The sequence below is a fragment of the Carcharodon carcharias genome, chromosome 26 (assembly GCF_017639515.1).
Source record: "Carcharodon carcharias isolate sCarCar2 chromosome 26, sCarCar2.pri, whole genome shotgun sequence".
Taxonomy (NCBI): domain Eukaryota; kingdom Metazoa; phylum Chordata; class Chondrichthyes; order Lamniformes; family Lamnidae; genus Carcharodon; species Carcharodon carcharias.
Window position 1 is genome coordinate 24,264,741 of NC_054492.1, and position 16,371 is coordinate 24,281,111.

At 44.0% G+C, this 16,371-nt stretch overlaps 1 protein-coding gene across 2 annotated transcripts in view; it reads right to left on the reverse strand.

Moving 5' to 3' along the window:
* The window catches only part of LOC121269957 (FERM domain-containing protein 5-like), a 206,724-nt gene that overhangs the window by 44,003 nt on the left and 146,350 nt on the right, over positions 1–16,371 (reverse strand). For both annotated transcript variants that reach the window (XM_041175133.1, XM_041175132.1), the window contains exons 3-6: positions 16,009–16,051; positions 14,913–14,991; positions 3,369–3,466; positions 439–562 (exon numbers count right to left, since the gene is read on the reverse strand). In XM_041175133.1, the coding sequence (XP_041031067.1) occupies positions 439–562; positions 3,369–3,466; positions 14,913–14,991; positions 16,009–16,051 (344 nt within the window). The remainder of the gene's footprint in view (positions 1–438; positions 563–3,368; positions 3,467–14,912; positions 14,992–16,008; positions 16,052–16,371) is intronic.

Here is a 16,371-nt window from a genome sequence, read left to right on the forward strand (position 1 = left end):
CTGCACTGTCAGAGGGGCTGGTTTTCAGATGAGGTGTTAAAATGAGGCTCTGCCTGCCCACTCAGATAGACATAAAAGATCCTGTAAATATACTTTGAGGAAAAGCTGGGGAGTTCTCCCCAGCATCCTGGCTAATATTTATCCCTCAAACAATATCACTAAAACAGGTTATTTGGCAATTTATCTCAGTGCTGCTTGTGGGAGCTTGCTGTGTGCAAACTGGCTCCACTTTTCCTATATTACAACAGTGACTACACTTTAAAATGTTCTTCCTTAACCGCAAATCACACTGGGACATCCTAAGGGTGTGAAAGGCACTATGCAAATATAATTCCTCACTATCTCTCTTGCACTCTGTTTCTCACTCACACCATCCCTGTGAAACTATCTCAGTGCATTTTCTCCATAATTCCCATAAAACTAATTTGCTTACTGTACCTAAGTTCAGCTTTGTGGATCTCAGCAATTTTTCTTTCCAGCTTCTCGGAATGTTTAGGAAAGAACTGGAACTTGGAGCTGTATCCTTCAGGGTGCTTTCCTGCATCATAGTCACCGATTTCAGCTAGAATTGAGAACATCTTAAAATAAACAAAATAGTTTCAAAAAAGAGACCTTTTTCCCCAAGCTCTGAGAAACATTAAAAATTACCTTGTGCAATATAGGGTTATCAGTTAATTAATACAGAATTCTCAGTGCTCACCTGGGAGAGTGAGCCAGGGAGAACATAATGAAGGAGACACAGAGGGAGAGAAAGAGTAAGAGAGAGAGAGTGACAGGATGACACACAGACAGAAAGTGAGAATCAGACAGAGGAAGAGAAAAATGAAAGAGACAGGGAAAGAGAGACAGAAAGAGGACCAGAGACAGAATGAGACAGGGGAGAGAAACAAAGAGAAAGAAACAGGGAGAGAACATAATGAGACACAGGGTTATAGAAAGTCAGAGGCACACTACACACAGAGAAAGGGAGAGAGAGAATCATGCATTGAGGGAGTGTGTAGGGAATGAGGAAAGATGAGAGTGAGAGTAAATGGAAAGGTAAAGGTAAACAAAAGAGGCAGAGAGAGAACAGGGTTTGTAAAGAGCAAAAAAACGTCCATCAAAAATCTGGTTCATCTGATACCCTAAAGTGGAGTATAAATACGAGTATTGTTGATAAGTCACCTGCTCAATTCCCTGAAGAGTTAAGCCGCGTGCACTAAGATTAACTTCACCTGCCCAATGGGAAACTGAAGGGCTCCCATTTTACAGCCTGTTCTTACCCTCTCCCACCCTCTGTCAGCCTATCCTTCTATTCCTTTCTCCTTCATGTACTTATTTTGATCTATGTTGTTCGGTTCAACTACTCCCTGTAGTAGAGTTCCACTCTCTGTGTAAAGAGGCTTCTTTTGGATTCCCTGTTGGATTTATTAGTGATTTATCTTGGACTTATGGAGAGATTTACTTCAACAAAGGATCCATTGGTTCCCGTGTGTCAGCCAGTGAGTTAGAGATAGGAAATTATCCGATTATTTTTATTCTGGCTGGGATTAGTGGAGTCACTCACTGCAGCCAAGGGTTGTCCTTGACCCCAATGACCTAAAGGTGGTGGCACTTGGAGCCTATTGAACAAATGGGATGTTCAACATGAACACTTGATGGAAGGACCACAGATTCCTCATTCTTGTTTTGTCACTTTTCCTCAGAGCTTTCAAGATTATTTTGTCATTTAAGAATTGCATCAGCCAAGGGAGCCGGGCTAGTGTTGGAATTCAATCAGAAAAAGGAGAAAAGAAAGAAGGACTCGTATTTATAAAGAGCCTTATCACATCTCTCAGCAATGTCTGAATGTGCCATTCAATCACTTCAAACCACTGGCCGCTATAATGAACTCAAAGAGTTTACAATCCCACCAGAGTAAATTGTGAAATGAAACTCAATAAAATCCATGTTTTGTTGGCAGCAAAAACAATGACCCTTGTTCTTTAGGGAAGGAAACTATCCATTGTAAAGACACTGAGCTTCAAGAGCATTCAATGAGGCTGTAACTTCACTAAATGTTTTTTTTTGAGGTCTTAATGTGCCTGAGACATGCCTGGCACACAGACCATCAGGACCCTGGGTGCTTCCTCTTTGAATACAAGGTTCCATCATGGATTATTTAAAAAGCCTCGCAGTTATTCATAGCTCACCACATCTGTCAGCTTTGTTTCTGTGGTAGCGTTCCCACCAAGGATCAGACAGTTGTGGATTCATATCCATTCCATCTCAAGGCCTACCTACATCCACCTCCATATCATCACTCATCTTCTGAGGAAAGATTAGACAGACTGGGTTTATTTCCATTGGGGCTTAGAAGAATGAGGGGTGACTTGATTGGAGTATATAAGATCCTGAACGGTACTGACAAGGTGAACACAGAAAGGGTGTTTCCTCTTGTGGGTAAGTCCAGAACTAGGGGGCACTTTTTCTGATCTTTTAGGGCAGAGATGAGGAAATTTTTTTCTCTCACAGTGTTGTGTAACTTCGGATCTCTCTGCCTCAGAAGGCAGCGAAAGTGGGGTTACTGAATATTTTTAAAGCGCAGGTAGATAGATTCTTGTTAGGCAAGGGAATCAAAGGTTATCAGGAGTAGATGGGATTGTGGAATTCGAAACAGATCAGCCATGATCTTAATGAATGGCAGAGCAGGCTCAAGGGGCCGAATGGCCAACTTCTGCTCCTATTTCGTATGTTTGTATCTCTGCCCCACCTCAGCTCATCTGTTGATGTTAGCTCCAGGCTCGACTATTCCATTGCACTCCTGGCAAACCTCTTAGCGTTCGACCTCTGTAAACCTGGGCTTAATCAAAACTCTGCTGCCCCTATCCTAACTCACACCGGGTCCCATTCATCCATTACCGCCGTGTACGCTGACTGACATTTATTCCCAGTCCAGAAACACTTTGGTTTTGAAATTCTTATCCTTATTTTCAAATCTTTCGATGGCCTCTGCCCATTCTCCCTCTGTAATCTCCTCCAGCCCTACAGTTCTTTGAGATCTCTGCATTTGTCCAATTTTGGCCCCTTGCGCATCCCCAATTTTCACCGCTCCGCTACCGGCCATCGTGCCTTCAGCTGCCTTGGCCCTAAGCTCTGGAATTTCCTCCTTAAACCCCACCACCTCGATCTCCTCCTTTAAGACACTCCTTAAAATCTTCCTCTTTAACCAAGCTTTTGGACACCTGTCCTAATATCTCCTTGTGTAGTTCAGTATCAAATTGTGTTGATAATCGCTCCTGTGAAGCACTTTGGGATGTTGTACAATTTTAAAGGTGCTTTATAAATGCAAGTTGCCGTTGCAGTGAAAGAAGGGAGACAGAAATAAAGTCTTAATAATCGGCAGTTACCTTGAAGGATGTAGGCTGCGAGCAATGCTGCATCAGAGGTCTTGCAGAGAAGACGCCCGTGATACAGATCTCTTTTTATCTGAAGGAAAACCAAATACCTGGAGAAAAATACAAGAGGTTGGTAACTGGGGAATAAACTCAAAAGAACATTTAGAAAAAAATACCTTTAACTCAGGTCACTAATCAGGCACGACCTAGGGATGTCCCACCAGGAACAGGAATGGAAACAGGATCAATAATCATTTTTTAAAACAGGAAGTGGTGATGGATTTGCAAAAAAAAAGTTATCAGAGAGTGGGGAATGGCATTAATAAGGATAGCCCTTTCAAAGAGCCAGCACAGGTATAGTGGGCTGAAAGGCTTCACTCTGCACTGAAATTCAATGTTTTAAGGATTCTGTAATGACATGGAGTGGACAATAAGGAGAGAATCATTTGGAGAAATATACAGAATGTTATAGCACAGAAACAGGTCATTCAGCCCATCTGGTCCATGCTATTGTTTGTGCGCCACAGGAGCCTCCTCCCACCCCCACAGCTTTCATCTCATACTATCAGAATATCCTTCTAACCCTTTTTCCCTCATGGGTTTATCCAGCTTCCCTTTAAATGTATCTACACTATTCACCTCAACCGCCACCTGTGGTAGCGAGATCTATATTTTCACCGTTCTCTGGGTAAAGAAGTTTCTCCTGAATTCCCGGTTGGGTTTACTTACATGAGAAAAGGGTTTTTAGTTAAACCATAAGTGTCTTTCTGGATACAATCTATTGTATCATTAGTTCCTGATTTCTCTTGCCTTCTCTTCCTCCTTATCCTGCACAGGGACCTGTTCCCTTTACCCAGGTCATTCAGCTACATTGACTATAAATGGCAGAATCAGATTCTTCCTGTCTCAGGGTGACCTGCACTCCATGGTGCATCATCATCATGGGAAGGTGATGGTGTAGTGGTATTTTTCACTGGATTAGTATTCCAGAGACCCAGGGTAATGCTCTGGGGACCCAGGTTCGAATCCTGCCTTGGCAGATGGTGAAATTTAAATTCAATAAAAACAATAAATTGGAATTATAAGTCTAATGATGACCATGAAACTATTGTCAATTGTTGTAAAAACCCATCTGGGTCACTAATGTCCTTTAGGGAAGGAAATCTGCTGTCATTACCTGGCCTACATATGACTCCAGACCCTTGACTCTTAAATGCCCCCTGACCCCTGAACAAGGGCAATAAATGCTGGCCTAGCCAGAGACACCATGTCCCATGAAGGAATTTAAAAAAACCCATTCAAACCAGCTGCAATCACTGGTCTAGTGAGCATCATTAACAAAGCTCACCAGTGCAATCACGAAGTAGGGAAAAGCAGAGCAGGGACTGGTGAAGTCTCCTTAAATTTGCTATTTAGTTTGGGAGATTTTGATTACTGAGTTGAAATTGCACTGATTATTAGCAAATAAACTCCTCTGTCAATTACCTGAATCCAGATAAATATCATTCTCAAAAGTACAGAGGAACTTCATCTGAACAAGCACCTGACACCCCCATTGCCGACACCCCCAGCATCAATACATTCACTGACACCCCCAGTGCAGACACCCCCATCCCCAATACCCCCGACACCCCCGCATCCCCGACACCCCCAACCCCTACACCCCCATCAGTGACAGCCCCAACATCAACACCCCCAACACACTCACCAATACCCCCAACCCCGACACCCCCAACACCAACACACCCACTGACACCAGCATTGCAGACACCCCCATCGCCGACACCCCAACACCAACACCCCAAATGCACACCCACCGACACCCCCAATGCAGACACCCCCAACACCAATACACACGCCGATACACCCAACCCTACCCCCCTATCGCCGACAGCCCCAACACCTCCATCCCCGACACCCCCAATGCCAATACACCCAACACCCCCAACGCAGACATCCCCATCCCTGACACCCCCAATGCCAATACACCCACCGACAGCCCCAATGCCGACTCCCCCATTGCCAACACCCCCAATGATACCCCCAACACCAACACCCCCAATGATACCCCGTCACCAACATCCTCAACACCAACACCCCCAACGATACCTCCATCACCGACACTTCCATCGCCGACACCCCCAACACCAACAACCCCAGCATCAATACACCCACTGACACCCCCACTGCCAACACTCCCATCGTCACCACCATCACAGGAAGTAGGCCATTTGAGTGAGATGATGTTGGACAGGGCTGTTAAAAGGAGATCAGGAGAAACGGTTCAGGTTTTAGATGGAAGCAATACGGTTGCAGCTTTGGACGCACTGCTAAGTCATCTCCTTCAACAGGCTTCTTGCTACAAATTGATCCCTGACAACAGCAACTGCTCATCACCAACCTACAGACCTGTAAAACATTAATGGGAGTTTTTAAGCAAACATGCACAGTCGCTGTAATTCATGGAGATTCTGCAGGAGCTGGCTTTGTATTGACTGCAGGATTCTAGAAACAGCAATCGTTTGCTAAGATCAATCTGTATGTGAGCACTTTAGAAACTTCACTGCAAGCGTATTAACGGTTACAGAACCAAGGCGAGTCAATGCAGATAAGATACAATCCAGCCAGGATCTAATGGCGGAACAGCCCAAGGGGCTGAATGGCCTCCTCCTGCCCCCAGTGTTCAGGAACCAGTATCATGAACACCGGCTTCACCAACGGGACCAGGTGTTGCAGATGGATCAAAGTTTCCAGCAGATTATCCAGTAACCGGCACCACCTGATCACTGTTAGTGCCGGGCCTGTGATGAGGAGGAAGGAGAAGGCATCAGTCTGCGGCTGAACTGCTTTGTTGCTGCTTAGGGCCCCTGGGAGGTACAGAACAGTGAACAGCTTGTTAAAGCAGCCAGGACTCAGTTGGAGCTGTCAAGTTGCTTTTTATTAAACTGTTGTCAATGATTATTTAGGACGACCTTCACCAATTCCACTCCTTTATAATTTTTTAAGATAGAATATTAAAAGATACTCAATCCTCCCCATAACAGCACACTGAATAGACGTTGCCAACTCTCCAGGATTGCACTGGAGTCACCGGGACACTCCCGGAGAAAAATCACAAGGGCATTAAAAACAAAACTGTATTTTAACTCTCATTGAACACTAACTTATTACTTATAAGAATGTTGGAAATGAGGATAAAAGGCTGTCCAGCTGAGGGGCAAAGAATCATCCAATCAGGCGACAAAGAATCTGTTTGTTTCCCAATTGGCTGTGAGCTCCTCAGTGAACTGGGAAACCAACCTTTCCAACTTTTCCACCCTCCTTTTTGTGGGGCATAGCCAGCAGCTCCAAACTAACAAAACAAATTCCTTTTGTCAGCGAGTGCTGGGCTTGTTCCTGTCAGGGGCTCTCAAAAGATAAATAATGATAGGATTGGTGTTTCTTTCACATCTTTTACCTTCCCAGGCATCCCAAAGTGCTTCACAGTCAATGGTGGACCTTTCTTGAAGTGTGGTCACTGTTGTAATGTAGGAAACACAGCAACCAATATGGGCACAGCAAGATCCCACAAACAACCATTTGATAATGACCAGATAATCCGTTTCAGTGATGTTGGTTGAGGGATAAATGTTAGCCAGGACACAGGGAAGAAACTCCCCTGCTCTTCTTCAGTTAGGTGCCATGGAATTGTTTACATCTACCTGAGAGAGCAGACGGTTTAAAGTCCCATCTGAAATACCACACTTCTGACTTTGTAGCACCCCCTCAGTACTGCACTGGATGTGTCAGCCTGGATATATACTTGTTGCTATACCTGTGGAACCAAGAATAAACACCTCCCCCACCCGAGGGGTTGGCTGCAAGAGGAAGCATCATCACATTGAGCTGCAGTTGTTAACAAAACATCCTCCCCTTCAAACACTCACACACAAGTAACATTTGACCTTGTTGAGCTCAATGCGTTGAATTTTAGTTCTGGTGTCCTGATCCTGATGTCAATCCTGTCCACTTAGGAGCAGCGGGCTGGCTCTGCAGACGGGAGAGCCAATGGAAGACCCCGGGGAGAGGTGGGCACCGCCACTGTAGGTGGGAATCCCTGAGGAAGATTCAGGATGCGTGAATACTCATAAATGTTTTAAACTATACTCTGCGCTTTGCAGTCAGGCCATTCCTGCAGAAGGGGAGCCCATCCATAGGAGGACCTGTGGCTGGAGTGCTCACAGCCTAGTCCATGCTGAGCTGCTTTGTATGATATGTCTCTGGAACCACCACACCCATACCGCTCCCCCCCCCCCCATCCCCAAAACCCATCGGCCTGCTGCCAGAGGTTACCACCATTTCATCTCTGGGTCCCAGCCACACTGGGGACAGTCTGTAAAATCCAGATGACATGTGGAGTGCCCTCAATTGGCACTTTAGTTGGTTTAATTATCTGTCGGCAGTCATGTTGTCACTCTCCACTACCCCCCCACAAAGCCGCCTCATTGAAAGTGGGAACCTGCCGGCAGACCGGTGCACTGGCCAGTAGTGAGAAATTGCTGGCTGAGCTCCGAACCCACCTTCACCTCAGCATGAAAATTCTGCTCAATGTTCTTATTCCGTTTACAGAAACTCTGATGGTTTTCCCCACTGTTTCACCTCTTGGGCTACAGCTGAGTGTTAGCTGCAAGTAGAGAGGTTGCAAGTTCAGGGCAATCTCTCACTCAAAAAATCTCCTTTTTCTATGAAGCTCAAGTTGTTCTTTCAGGGTAAGGTTCCACTATTCTCATTATTTCACCTGAGTGCTCTGTGTTTTCTAAAGTTAATTTCACACTGCACTGTCTGTGATGCCGTCTAACAATCAATACCTGTGCTCTCTCTCTCTATTATCTACCCCAGTCTGTGCTTCCAGTCCTCTATGGCTTACAATATTTCAATGCGAGCAACTATCTCTGTGATGAATGAAAAAAAAACAAAAACAGAATTACCTGGAAAAACTCAGCAGGTCTGGCAGCATCGGCGGAGAAGAAAAGAGTTGACGTTTCGAGTCCTCATGACCCTTCGACAGAATGATGGTACAATCTAGACTATCAACAAATGCCATTTGCTGCAAGGAGCACTTGCTACAGTTGGTACAATCACATTCTCAGTGTTGCACCATTGAGTCAACAAACACACCCATCAGTCTCCTTCATTTAGAGGAACAATCAATCATTGCAGTTTAAAAATTTCACCATCTTTAATGATGCTGAAGAGGGTACACCACGTTCCAGTTAAGTGAGAGTGTAGTAGAGGTAGTTACAATCAGAGCTGTCAAAACAGAACTGGATACGGACCTAAAGCAGGGGAGTGGGGCTGGGCGAGTTGCTCTTGCAGAGAACCAGCATGAACACAATGGGCTGAATGCCCTGCTTCTGTGCTGTAGTCATTCTGTGATTGTGTCAGCTTACCCTGTGGCTAACAAACTCAGCTGAGTCAAGAAGATTGTGGGTTCAAACACGACTTCCTCACTTGATCAATACCCAGTGCATTACCAAGAGGGATGTGCATTATTGAAGATCTCATCCTTTGAGATGTGATGTTAAACCAGGGCCTTGTCTACTTTTAAATGGATATTAAAGATCCCATGTCGCTAAGTGAAAAGGAGCAGGGAATTTTGCTGGTATACTGGCCAATATTTCTCTGTCAATCAAACTAAAACATTAGGATAAGCCAATGATTTGTTATTGCTAAACATAACTCTACAATTACAATTCCCTTTAAATGTGGCTCATCCCCTCCTTCCTCCTTTGAACGAAACTCCTCCACATCTCACTCCAGCTTCAACTACATTTCCTACATTACAACAGTGAATACACTTCCAACAGAACTTCATTGTCTGTAAAGCACTTTGAGACATCCTGAGGGCAGGAAAGGTGCTATATAAATGCAAGTTCTTACTGTAGCTTCTTTACAGGAGGGTGCCAGATACATGCAATCCCTCACTTTCCCAGAAGCCGTCCAGTAGTTTTTTTAACAATTGCCAGTAGCAGGGATGGTTGTTGATAACTGAGGTTTATTAACCCAGATCATGGCCTGATGAACCCTGGGTCACCACTTCACAAAGATTTCACATCTTTTGCTCTTTACCGGATCCCATGGAGCTTCCTTGATCTGCCCAGATTTATATTAAACAGCACAGCTGCATCGTGCCTCCTGATAGCTATAAGTAGGTGGCTAATTTCCTTCAGCAAAATAAGATTAAATAAAGCACATAAACTATGCCAACAGACATCTAGAAATAACATCAAATATATCACTTTAAGATGGACTGTGAGCTCGTTTCCTTAGAAAAATCAGTATATTTTCCTGAAGCTGGACCTCATCACAAAATGATGTAACCATCACAATATCAGCGCCTAGTCTACTTCCCGTGTAAAATCCAATTTTAAATAACTTCACGATTTTTAAAAAAAAACCTACGAAGAACCTAGGGCGGAATACAGCCTGAGGCTCGAGGGCACGGTGGGGGCAGTCAGGAAGCCAACCATCGCCTGCGATTGGGCCCCGGGAGGCAATCTCATGCGGGAAGGCCAATTAAGGCTCGCCCAGCGTGAAAGGCGAGCGGCAGCGATAAGCGCGGCCTGCGTGGGCGGGGGAGGCGAGCGGGCCGAGTGCGACCTTGGCCCGTGCGCGTGAGTTGGCGCTTCATAACCTCCCTGGGGCAGAGAGCTGCCTCAGGGAGATGAACTGATTTTTTTTTTTAAAAATTAAAGGTTTGATAAACGTTATGAAACATGTCCCCTCATGTGACTCTGTCACCACGAGCAGGGGCCTGTTATTTGTGAAAAACTAAAGTTTTTATTTAATTTTTGTTTGCTTTTGGAAACCTCATCCCGCCCGTGGATGAGGTTTCCAAAAGAGTGCAATGGCCGCTTGGCCTTTTCGCCAAGCAAAAAGTTTACTTCAATGACCTTTTAAATGGCCTCAATAGGCCTCTTAATTGTCGGCAGGCGCGCTGCCGACTCCAGCGCGTGCCCGCCGACGAAATGTCACGAGAGTGCGCGATGACGTCAGTACACAACGCCCAACGTCACCGCACGTCATCTTATGCTAGGTTGGGTCGAGCTAAAAATCCTGCCCCTAGTTTCATTGATGTGGTCAATTTCTCAGTAAATTAGATATCTATTTAATGTTTAAAGCTTTTAAAAAAAAAAGTCGATTAGTGTCTTTGAGTCTAAAAAAAAAGGGTAATTTTAAGAGTCTCCTCAAAGGGCTGCAAATTGGCGTGAAGCTATAGCAAAACACTTTCACAAAAGTGACCAAAATGTTGACCAAAAGGAAACAGTAATTGAAATAAATTCAAAGAATAAGTGCAGGAATGATGTACTGAAGAAGGGAATGAGAGGTCAGGATGGGCAGAAATTTGCACTGAGCAGGAGGGTGCGTGCCTAACCCGCTCGAGCGTAAAATGACATGTGATGGCGGTGGGCGAGCGTCCTGAGGTCATTGTGCACTCACGTGATACTTCGGTCGGTGGGCGCATGCGGGAGTCGGCAGGGCGCCCAGCAACAATTAACAGGCCTATTAAGGCCATTAAAGTAATAATTGACTGAAATTTTTCACTGCCCGTCTGTGGGCAAAAAGGCCAAGCGGCCTTTGGATTTTCGAGAAAACTTCATCCACAGGTGGGATGAGGTTTCCAACAGCAATTAAAAATTAAAAACAAGTTTTAAAATTTCAATTCATAACATGCCCCTGCTCATGTAACAGTGTTACATGAGGGGACATGTTTTTAAACAGTGGTAAATTTTTATTTCTGTGTTTTTAAATCTTCAGCTCCCTGAGGCAACTTTCATTGCGCGCACCCACACGCACGCGCAAACTTCCGCGCTCACCCTCCTCCTGCCCCCACCCTGGCAGCCCTCAGTGTTGTAGTGCGTGTTTCACACTGGCTGGCCGTTAATTGGCCAGCCAGCGTGGAATCGATGTTGGGGCCCGATTTCGGGCAGCGGTTGGATTTGTGACTGCTCCCGGGGCACGCCCACAACACCCGCCTACCAAGGTAAAAATCCTGCCCTATAGCAGCTTAATGTAAACTTGTGCGTAAGACAAGAATTTTGAACGCTATCTTTAGGCTCACACAAAGTCCATTATGTAAAGTCCAGAATGCGAGGTCACCTCTCCTCCACCCTGATAGCTTCTGCACACTCTAACTATCAATACTGTTCTAGTTGTATAAATAATAAAAATTGTTACGACCCAGTTAGAGACCAGAATCCTTTTGTTTAAAGTAGACAAAGTTTGAAATCCCAGTTACCCAATAGGAGAATAAAGCCACAAGATTCCACGGTTTTAAACAAACAAAATAAATTTTACTACAGAAAGTCAGCAAAGTAAAACCATCTACAGTACCTATCTTATACTTTAACATTCAGAATTAACATGAGGTAAATATGAATTAACAGGCAAACTGTGGTCGAACACACCACACTGCACATTAAATAGCAGATGCGGTCAAGACAGATGGATTTTTCAGCAACCCATCCAGACGTCAGTGACCACTGTGAGTTACAAGATCTCGTTAAAATTCTGTCTCCCTCAAGAGGGATTTCAACTTTTCACTTTCAAAGACCTACCCTCTGTCAAAAGCCATTCTGACTTGGCCTGCTTCAACAACTACTCACTTTCTGATAGTTCAATCTTTCCACCTGAGACTGCGTTCCATGGGATTCACAAATCTGCACTCCCACCTCTAATTACTAGCACAATTCCAGCTCTTTTGCAGACGCTATCTTCACTATGCTGGCACTGCCCTGGGTTTCTCTGGACTCCAGTCTCCTGGCTGCACCGAAATGTAAATGGTTCTCAAGGCTTCTCTGAGCCCTAACCTTCTCCAGCACAGATCCAGCGCCCTCCCACTGAGCCCGGCTAACAGTTCCCAGGGCTTCTCCATGAGCTGCAAACCACACAAGGTCTAAACTGCAAACAAACCCCTCTCCCAGCAAACACACAGATAAATTGAAACTAGGGAACCTTCTTAAGCTCTACTCATCTCCATGACAACATAGCCTTTCAGGGTTTACTGAATGTTTTTAAACTAATTAACTCCCAAAACAAAACATCTCTCTGGACTGCACATCTTTGCAAGAAGTGTATACTTTATGTCCCCAATTCTCCAGCTAAGTAAGCCTCTCTTCTACTCTAATTCTATTAAACAAACAGGGATAACCTTCTGAACTGCCATTTCTTGAAATGTTTTGGCAATCTCTAAAGCCCAGCATTTTACTTACTTTACTCTTTACAACTTAAACCTTCCCGGAACCAAACATTACCTCCAAAATATTGACATGAACTATGAACTCGGTATTCATCACAGGCTGGTAATGCTGGCGGTAATTGAAAACGTAACTGAAATTGAGAGATCTTATTATGTAAGCGTATGAACAATTACAGAACCAAGGCAGGTAAATGGAGTTGAGATGCAGACCAGCCATGATCTAACTGAATGACGGAACAGGCTTGAAGAGCTGAATGACCTCCTCCTGTTCCTATTTTACCAGAAGTTGGCCATGTCAATTGCCGCCAATGTATGCAATAACAATAACTTGCATTTATATAGTGCCCTTAATGTAGTAAAATGTCCCAAGGTGCTTCACAGGATTGTTATGAAATAAGGAGGTATTCGGACAGGTGACCAAAAGCTTGCTCAAAGAGGGAGCTTTTAAGAAGCATTTTAAAGGAGGGGTGAAAAAGGGAGGTGAAGAGGTTTGGGGAGGGAATTCCAGAGTTTAGCGGCCAGGCAACTGAAGGCACAGACACCAACACTGGAGCAATGAAAAATCAGAAAGGGCAAAAGGCCAGAATTAGAGGAGCGCAGAGATTGGACAGCATTTGCTAAACAATCTTGATTATGCTAAGAGACTGACAACCAATTTAAGATTATCAGTCAGGCTCACAGTGTGGTTTATTTACACATGCTAGAAGCTACATATATTCACACACAGGGCTCTGTCCTTCTTAGGCAGAAGGAGCATGTCCACACATTGCGGCTCTTTCAACTATACAGAAGCTTGGTGGACAGCCATTCCCTGTTTCATTCCCCATGGCTATGCCTTGACCAATCGACCTGCCTGGTTTGAATTTAAACAAAAGCTTGGTCGTTAAATGTTTCCTAGTGCATTCTCCACGGCAATGCCTCTACCAATCAGAGTCCACTTGCCAACCAATCACCACTGTCTTCTCATGCAGCATAAATTGTTGTTCCAATTACTATTGGTATTCTTGCCTATCTGTCCTGATGAGTGCAAGACAAAAAGCTTCAACAGCATTGTTTAGCAATATTCAAGTTTTATACTACTAAAAGAACTCTTGAGATTGACCAGGATAGCTGGCCGTCACCCTCATGCTCACTCTTGCAAAAAGCTGACTTAAGACATGATGGGCCAAATGGCCTCCTTCTGTGCTGTAACCATGCCACAATCCTGTGATTCAATAAATTAATACAGTTTCTTTTGTATTTGCCCCTGAGATGGCAGAATAGCTTCAGAGAATCTGAAATGCTCTTCATCAACATTGAAGAAGGGTAGCATTTAATTCATTGCCTGAAATAGGAAGTGTGTTCAATCTGTTTCAAGAGCTTCGTGTTTGAAATTTCTAAGCTAATGACAAAAGGGGAGGTGAATGGTGTTAATTGCTGCCCATCAAAAGCATAGGCATTGTAAATGCTGGCGACTGTGCTGACATTTTTCCATTTTAATTTAATTTTAAATCTTATTTTATCATCACCACCCACATTTAGCTCACCTACCTGACCTATTGCATTATTCATACCCAGCCTCTTCCCATGTAGGCGTCTGAACATAGGGAAAGATTCCTGTTCAGATTTCATCCTTTACCTCCCTCTCCTTCAATCAATAAATGCAGAATTGAAATCTCCCAGAGAAATGGTTTTACTTTCTCTATTCTTCTCTTTACCCTGAAAAATTCGTCTTTCATTTAATTCCCATAATTTGGGATCTGTAATACATCCTTAATCTGTAATACATCCTTAATCTGTAATACATCCCTTCTGATGGAACAAGCACAGATAATGGGATCTTCCCAGTAACCTGTTGGAGAAATCACCGCTCCCATCTTCAGAAAGAATGGGAAAGCTGCAGGTCCCAATTTAAAACTGAAAGGACTGAAATATGCATCATATCAGTCGGCATTTACTGGGACCTCTACAGGGGCTCAGAGTAAACCAGGGTTTATATAAGATCGAGTTACAGAAAGAACCTGCTGGATTTCATCACAGGAGAATGTACAGTTAACAGCCAGGCTAGAATTGTCTTTTGAAGCTGCAAGGACAGTAATGTCTGCAGCTTGGTCTAAACAGTGTGTTATATTGAAAACAAACCCCAGTGGATTCAGGAGATGTAGCAGGAATCCATTCATAGGTTAAAGGCTTTAAAAGCCTTCTGAGTGTTGGCTCTTTAGATTGTTGTTTTAGCTCATGAGATGCAATCTCTCTCCCTGGTTAGGGAACTGTTATACTGAGAGCCGACTTTCAGAACAAAGACTCATGGACAATCAGCTCAGTAACAGGCAACTTACCTGGTTATCTCCTCCTTCAGCGCTGATGGGTCAGTGGGATAAAACTTGACGCGGAAACACATGGTATACGGAGGCTGGGCTGCCAAATAGAAGAAAAAGATAAATATGAAATACTCGCTACATGTAAAAATATTAGCTATTCAGATGATCCAGATTAATGGAACAACACCCAAAACATCCCATAATAACCAATGATTCTCCCTTGTTCTTTTGTGATGAGATCATGCCAGTAGAGAAATGACAATGTCTTCAATGATTATTTATTATTGTGTCATATCTTCTCACAGTTCCCTCGGCAAGCAACGTGAAGAATCAGGGAATGATTAACGGTTTGGCAGGCCGTGACATGACCACTCCTTCCATGGCTCTAACTATCACTACACCATCTGGTAAGGGAATCAGTCTTTGCAAGGGGAGGTTTTACAGGCTTCCGCAACACAAACGATGAAGATGAGGTGGTTAAGGTTAAGATTAGGGTTAGGCCACCAGCTTTCTCTGGACTCGATCTCCAGTCTTCACTCTCTGGAACAGGGAATCCAACGCTGCACCTTCTAACTCTGAATTATTACTCAGTCTCAAAAGCCTGATACTGCAGAGTTCTTCTCTCCTCTGTAATCTTCTCCCCTCCTTCCCTGAAGGTGAAGACTTGCGTTAGGATGTAGCTCCACATAACCTGGGCATGGTGTGGGCCAAGGGACTGAGCTTCACTGGGCTGTTTGACTGCAGATTAATGGACAGGGGCACAGTTACTGGTACCCAATAGAATGGAGCGTAACTATCCAAAGGAATGGTATACAGGGTTACCCAATGGAACAAGGCACTGGTAACTAGATAACCAGGATCTGAGATAATCTAAAATTTTCTTTCACTCTTTTTTCATGTTTGATTTCAGAAATCCTGGCTTATAATTTTGCCAAAAGACGATAGGCCCAGGCCTGTTAATGGAAGACATCTCCAAAATTGAAAAGAATAGAATAAAAAAACAGAATGTAGAAAGAACGAATATGATTAAAATGTGACATATTGATCAGTTTTGACAATAAGTTACTGCACATTATCATATTTAGAAACAGCTCATAATGTCTTGGAAACTTACATTTCATTTGTTTAATAATGGACTTGGAGATATCCAACCAATGCTGTAAAAACAACAGACACACACAGTTAAACGCCAGCAGACAACAGCCTTGAAATGTACCAAAAGATGCATATTTATGAGACGATTGAAGGAAAGTCTCAAGGTTAGAAGAGATCTGGCCATATCCCTAGCCTGGAATCTGAAGCCATATGGAAAGAAAGCCAGGGCAGTTACTCAATGGTGTAATGGCACTGGAGCTCTCAGCCACAGAGAGAGAACGGAGGTGGTTTCGGGATTGAGTGTCCCGTGCCACATCATGGCCCCTCAATCTCAGTGGAGCAAATAATCGGACAAGCTTCTCCCAGCTGGTGAAAGGGAAAG